Source organism: Charadrius vociferus, unplaced genomic scaffold, assembly GCF_000708025.1.
Source record: "Charadrius vociferus isolate BGI_N301 unplaced genomic scaffold, ASM70802v2 scaffold444, whole genome shotgun sequence".
Taxonomy (NCBI): domain Eukaryota; kingdom Metazoa; phylum Chordata; class Aves; order Charadriiformes; family Charadriidae; genus Charadrius; species Charadrius vociferus.
The window spans coordinates 2356153-2363177 of record NW_009648242.1 but is presented as its reverse complement, the minus strand read 5'-3'; the positions used below and the strand labels follow the sequence as shown (position 1 = coordinate 2363177).

Sequence of the window (7025 nt, the reverse complement as noted above, 5' to 3'; positions counted from 1 at the left end):
CTGGCTACTGACTCAGTCTCTGGCTTCTAATTCAGTTAAAGCTCAAAGACTCTGGCGGACCTGACTTCTGTGAGCTGTGAAGTCAGCAGTGACGTCAGCAACACGGAACAATAAATTAAGTGGAAGCTGCAGGTGCTGCAAACATCAGGGAGGATGGTGCCAAGATCTGCCCATTAGCGCACACTGAGAGGTTAAGGTGCTGTGTTACGCCGTGATGTGCAGGAATACAATAATGTCCTCAGCTTCCACCAGGAACCAGCCTGTGAACATACAAATATCTAATGAACATAACATCTTGACATAAGTCTTAAAAAGAAACCATTTTGCTGGCATTACTCCACAGCAGAGAGGCACTTTTGATGATCCTCTGCAAATAAACCCATTCTTAATGGATTTGCGTGATTTTCATTGCTCCAGTTTCACAGTGCCACCTTATAGCTATGGTTTTGCTTGCTGTCTCCTTCCTCTCCCCACGCCAGAGAAGCCAGGGAAGATTCAGACCTCTGCTAATAGAGGACCAGCCAAGAAAAGGTCTTTGCCCAGCAAATCCAGCTGGCTCATGGCTGGTGACTGCCGGCAGAAATTTTCAGGTGGCACGGTGGTGGTTTGCTATGTGAGCAGGGAGGCACACTCTAGGAATGACAAACAACTGGCTGGTGAGTGAATGTCATTCTTGGGAGGGGCAGCCAAAGAGGCTGGAAATAGGCACTAGAAATAGGCCTAGAAACAGGCACTCAAGGCAAAACAATGGCATCAAGTAGGAAACGGGTAAACCTCACTATCTGATCTGATTAGGTATTTCAAAGCAAAAGCAAAGGTCCTGCTTTAAACAAAGGAGCCAGCCTGGGTTTGATCAGCAAGTCATTGCAGACAGTCATTAGCGCTATATTGGCTAGATGCTTCAGGTTCCACTGCAAACCTTATGGGCCTGAAACGCAAATATTTGCAGTGCATCTAATGGCACAAAAATGCAAATCAAGTTGTCTCCCCAAAAGAAGGCAAGCTTCAGCAAATGTGATCCATGGTCTTCCTCTTTTCCATGCACCCACTATTAAGGGCAGTAGAAGAGGTCTTAGGAGGATATATGGAGCTCAGAGCAAGGGGGACCAGAGAACATGGGGCAGAGGAGGACAACTGAAAAGACAGAGAAAGCCTTAGGACAAAAGTGGGGAGGAGGCAAGAGAAAGAAAACAAAAGATGGGACAAGGAAAACACAGCACATGAGAGAATGAACTGACAATGTGAAGAGCAGGTGAGCTAAATAGGATAAAAATACTGTTTTGGTAGTTTTCATTTGTTCAGTGTAAGCCTTCCTTTACAGATAACCTGGGGCAAATGGCTGGTTTGCCACAGAACTCATAAAACTGCAATAGTTGTCCCCAGTTTTGTTTTGTTTTGTTTGTTTAGTGAAAGCCTGACAACCGCATTAACATTCTTTTGGTCAAAATATGTTTGTGCTAGTGTCTTAACCATTCATATACAACAGAACAAAGATATGGCCTGAACACCTCTTCTTCGAACTCTTTTACGGAAGCAAGCATGGAGGAAAGTTCATTGCCTTGTGAAGGAATTGGTCTGACCATGGTTTGCAACGTGCAAGCTTCAGATCTTCTGATATTTTTTTTTCTTGCAAATATATCCAGGCCCAAGCATAGCTACCATCAGTAGTGCAGTTGCGGGGAAAAAAAACCCTACAAAGCAGAAAGCATGATCGACAAATCATTTGCGTTGTTCTACAGGCAGGCCTTGAAACTTGCCAAGTTCAGTAAACTTTTGGGTACACATTAATGAACAAGCTCTGCCAGGGGTCAGAAGGTAATTTGCTTCTTGTATCAGGTGGGCCTCATGACATTTTCCTTTCCATAAAATACATAAAAGATCCTGTCACAAGCGCAAACCTCAGTGCTCAGTTCTCAAAGCACGGCTGGGAAGGAAGGAGGCAGTGATCAGCTGGGAAACTTGCACCAGTTTCACAGGGCTTGTGTCACACAGAATCGTGGACCAGCTGAGGCTGGAAGGGACTTCTGGACACCACCGAGTCCAACCCCCCTTTCTCAAAGCACAGTCAACTTGCTCAGGGCTGTGTCCAGTTGGGTGTTGAATATCTCCATGGACGGAGACTTTACAGCCTGACTGAGTGCCTTTTCCAGTGTTTGGCCACATTCACAATGAAAATGATTTTATGTACATTTAAATTAAATTTCCTGTATTTCAATTTGTGCTCATTGCTCCTTGTCCTGTCACTGGGTACCACCGAAAAGACCCTGTCTCCATCTGCTTTACTTTCCCCCATCAGATACTTATACACATCAATAAGATGCCCCTGAGCCTCCTTTCCTCCAGGCTAATCCGTTGCAGCTCTCTCAGCCACTTCTTGTATGAAAGATGCTCCAAGCCCTTAATCATTTTCATAGCCTTTTGCTGGACCTGCTTCGGTATGTCCATGTCTGCCTTGCACCAGTGAGTCCAGAACTGGACCCAGCACTCCAGTTGTGTCTCACCATATAGCAGAGGGGAAGGATCACCTCCCTCGACCTGTGTAATGCAGCTCAAGGTGCCATTTACCTTCTTTGCTGCCAGGGCATGCTGTTGCCTCATGGGCAACTTCTTGTGACACCCCGGGATGCCCAAGGCCTTTTTTGCAAAGCTGCTCTCCAGCCGAACAGTCCCAGGCACCTCTGTAGGACTGTCTTCTCACTGGCTACTGACTCAGTCTCTGGCTTCTAATTCAGTTAAAGCTCAAAGACTCTGGCGGACCTGACTTCTGTGAGCTGTGAAGTCAGCAGTGACGTCAGCAACACGGAACAATAAATTAAGTGGAAGCTGCAGGTGCTGCAAACATCAGGGAGGATGGTGCCAAGATCTGCCCATTAGCGCACACTGAGAGGTTAAGGTGCTGTGTTACGCCGTGATGTGCAGGAATACAATAATGTCCTCAGCTTCCACCAGGAACCAGCCTGTGAACATACAAATATCTAATGAACATAACATCTTGACATAAGTCTTAAAAAGAAACCATTTTGCTGGCATTACTCCACAGCAGAGAGGCACTTTTGATGATCCTCTGCAAATAAACCCATTCTTAATGGATTTGCGTGATTTTCATTGCTCCAGTTTCACAGTGCCACCTTATAGCTATGGTTTTGCTTGCTGTCTCCTTCCTCTCCCCACGCCAGAGAAGCCAGGGAAGATTCAGACCTCTGCTAATAGAGGACCAGCCAAGAAAAGGTCTTTGCCCAGCAAATCCAGCTGGCTCATGGCTGGTGACTGCCGGCAGAAATTTTCAGGTGGCACGGTGGTGGTTTGCTATGTGAGCAGGGAGGCACACTCTAGGAATGACAAACAACTGGCTGGTGAGTGAATGTCATTCTTGGGAGGGGCAGCCAAAGAGGCTGGAAATAGGCACTAGAAATAGGCCTAGAAACAGGCACTCAAGGCAAAACAATGGCATCAAGTAGGAAACGGGTAAACCTCACTATCTGATCTGATTAGGTATTTCAAAGCAAAAGCAAAGGTCCTGCTTTAAACAAAGGAGCCAGCCTGGGTTTGATCAGCAAGTCATTGCAGACAGTCATTAGCGCTATATTGGCTAGATGCTTCAGGTTCCACTGCAAACCTTATGGGCCTGAAACGCAAATATTTGCAGTGCATCTAATGGCACAAAAATGCAAATCAAGTTGTCTCCCCAAAAGAAGGCAAGCTTCAGCAAATGTGATCCATGGTCTTCCTCTTTTCCATGCACCCACTATTAAGGGCAGTAGAAGAGGTCTTAGGAGGATATATGGAGCTCAGAGCAAGGGGGACCAGAGAACATGGGGCAGAGGAGGACAACTGAAAAGACAGAGAAAGCCTTAGGACAAAAGTGGGGAGGAGGCAAGAGAAAGAAAACAAAAGATGGGACAAGGAAAACACAGCACATGAGAGAATGAACTGACAATGTGAAGAGCAGGTGAGCTAAATAGGATAAAAATACTGTTTTGGTAGTTTTCATTTGTTCAGTGTAAGCCTTCCTTTACAGATAACCTGGGGCAAATGGCTGGTTTGCCACAGAACTCATAAAACTGCAATAGTTGTCCCCAGTTTTGTTTTGTTTTGTTTGTTTAGTGAAAGCCTGACAACCGCATTAACATTCTTTTGGTCAAAATATGTTTGTGCTAGTGTCTTAACCATTCATATACAACAGAACAAAGATATGGCCTGAACACCTCTTCTTCGAACTCTTTTACGGAAGCAAGCATGGAGGAAAGTTCATTGCCTTGTGAAGGAATTGGTCTGACCATGGTTTGCAACGTGCAAGCTTCAGATCTTCTGATATTTTTTTTTCTTGCAAATATATCCAGGCCTAAGCATAGCTACCATCAGTAGTGCAGTTGCGGGGAAAAAAAACCCTACAAAGCAGAAAGCATGATCGACAAATCATTTGCGTTGTTCTACAGGCAGGCCTTGAAACTTGCCAAGTTCAGTAAACTTTTGGGTACACATTAATGAACAAGCTCTGCCAGGGGTCAGAAGGTAATTTGCTTCTTGTATCAGGTGGGCCTCATGACATTTTCCTTTCCATAAAATACATAAAAGATCCTGTCACAAGCGCAAACCTCAGTGCTCAGTTCTCAAAGCACGGCTGGGAAGGAAGGAGGCAGTGATCAGCTGGGAAACTTGCACCAGTTTCACAGGGCTTGTGTCACACAGAATCGTGGACCAGATGAGGATGGGAGGGGGTTCACCGAGTCCAACCCCCCTTTCTCAAAGCACAGTCAACTTGCTCAGGGCTGTGTCCAGTTGGGTGTTGAATATCTCCATGGACGGAGACTTTACAGCCTGACTGAGTGCCTTTTCCAGTGTTTGGCCACATTCACAATGAAAATGATTTTATGTACATTTAAATTAAATTTCCTGTATTTCAATTTGTGCTCATTGCTCCTTGTCCTGTCACTGGGTACCACCGAAAAGACCCTGTCTCCATCTGCTTTACTTTCCCCCATCAGATACTTATACACATCAATAAGATGCCCCTGAGCCTCCTTTCCTCCAGGCTAATCCGTTGCAGCTCTCTCAGCCACTTCTTGTATGAAAGATGCTCCAAGCCCTTAATCATTTTCATAGCCTTTTGCTGGACCTGCTTCGGTATGTCCATGTCTGCCTTGCACCAGTGAGTCCAGAACTGGACCCAGCACTCCAGTTGTGTCTCACCATATAGCAGAGGGGAAGGATCACCTCCCTCGACCTGTGTAATGCAGCTCAAGGTGCCATTTACCTTCTTTGCTGCCAGGGCATGCTGTTGCCTCATGGGCAACTTCTTGTTGACACCCCGGGATGCCCAAGGCCTTTTTTGCAAAGCTGCTCTCCAGCCGAACAGTCCCAGGCACCTCTGCAGCCCCAGACTGGGAGAGCTGCACCCTCCCTCAGGAGCTGGGACTGCGTCCAGTGCAGTGCTGGAGTGGCTGCTCCATGCGGTGCTGGGGATGGTGCCCTGTAGCATCTCACCTCCATCGCTCAGCACGTGCACGCTGTGCTCCACAGAGTTTCTGGAGAGTCCAGATGCCTTCCTTTGACATCTGTATTGGCCTTATGTGGTAAGGTTGTGGTGGTGGCAGGGCTGCAGGGCTGGCTTCTGTGGGAAGACACCAGGAGCTGCCCTCACGTTGGGCTGAGCCAGCTCCATCCAGCCTCAAGATGGAACCACCACTGGTCAAAGCGAGCCCATCAGCAATGGTGGTAGTGCCTCTGTGATAACATATTTCAGAAATGGTAAAAACACTGTGCAGCAGCAGCTGAGAGAGGAAAGTGAGAAAATGTGAGAGAAACAGCCCTGCAGACACCCAGTTCAGAGCAGAAGGAGGGGGAGGAGGCGCTCCAAGCACCAGAACAGAGATTCCCCTGCAGCCCCTGAAGACCATGGTGAAGCAGACTGTCGCCCTGCAGCCCATGGAGGACCATGGAGAAGCCAATATCCACTCTGCAGCCCATGGAGGGCCATGGTGGAGCAGATGCCTACACTGCAGCCCCTGGAGGACCTCACACTGTGGCGGTGGACATGCACTGAAGGACGCTGCAGCCCATGAAGAGGAGCCCAGGCAGGATCAGGTTTCCTGGCAGGACTTGTGGCCCCGTGGGAGACCCACGCTGGAGTAGTCTGTCCGGGAAGGATGGCACCCCACAGAAAGGACCCATGCTAGAGCAGTTCATGAAGAACTGCAGCCCATGGGAAGAACTCACGTTGGAGAAGTTCATGCACAACTGTCCCCCATGGGAGGGACCCCACGCTGGAGCAGGGGGAAGAGCTTGAAGAGGAAGGAGCAGGGGAGAAGCTACAAAAGATGATTAGGGGACTGGAGCATCTCTCTTCTGAGGAAAGGCTGAGGGACTTGGGTCTTTTTAGTCTAGAGAAAAGAAGACTAATGGGGGATCTTATCAATGCTTATAAATACTTAAAGGGGGAGTGCCAGGGGGATGGGAACAGTCTTTTTTCAGTGGTGCCCAGTGATAGGACAAGAGGTAATGGGCACAAACTTGAACATAGGAAGTTCCATCTCAACATGAGGAGGGACTTCTTTACTGTGAGGGTGGCAGAGCACTGGCACAGGCTGCCCAGAGAGGTGGTGGAGTCTCCCACTCTGGAGACATTCAAAACCTGCCTGGACACCGCCCTGTGCAACCTGCTGTAGGTGACCCTGCTGCGGCAGAGGGGTTGGACTAGATGACCTCCAGAGGTCCCTTCCAACCCTGAGCATTCTATGTTTCTGTGTTTCTGTGAAGAGGCACGATGGACTGACCACAACCCCCATTCCCCATCCCCCAGGGGAGTCCGAAGTGATGCTGAGCCTGGGCAGAAAGGGAGGAGGTGGTTTGGTTTTGTTTTATTTTCAACTTTCCTACTCTGTTTATTCATGGTCAATAACTTAAATTAATCTCCCCAAGCCGACACCGTTTCGCCCGTGTCGGTAACCGGTGATTGAAGACCTTTACTCCCGCGGAACCGCAGGGGCCGGGATGCGCTGCGGCCCCCGCATCCCACCAGCCCCCCC

At 48.3% G+C, this 7025-nt stretch overlaps 1 protein-coding gene across 1 annotated transcript in view; it reads left to right on the top strand.

Annotated features, from left to right (window-relative positions):
- The first annotated feature begins 3256 nt into the window (after positions 1 to 3256).
- The window catches only part of LOC104285715 (transmembrane protein 14C-like), a 6826-nt gene continuing 3057 nt past the window's right edge, over positions 3257 to 7025 (top strand). The window contains exon 1 of the mRNA XM_009884200.1: positions 3257 to 3353. Within this exon, the coding sequence (XP_009882502.1) occupies positions 3257 to 3353 (97 nt within the window). The remainder of the gene's footprint in view (positions 3354 to 7025) is intronic.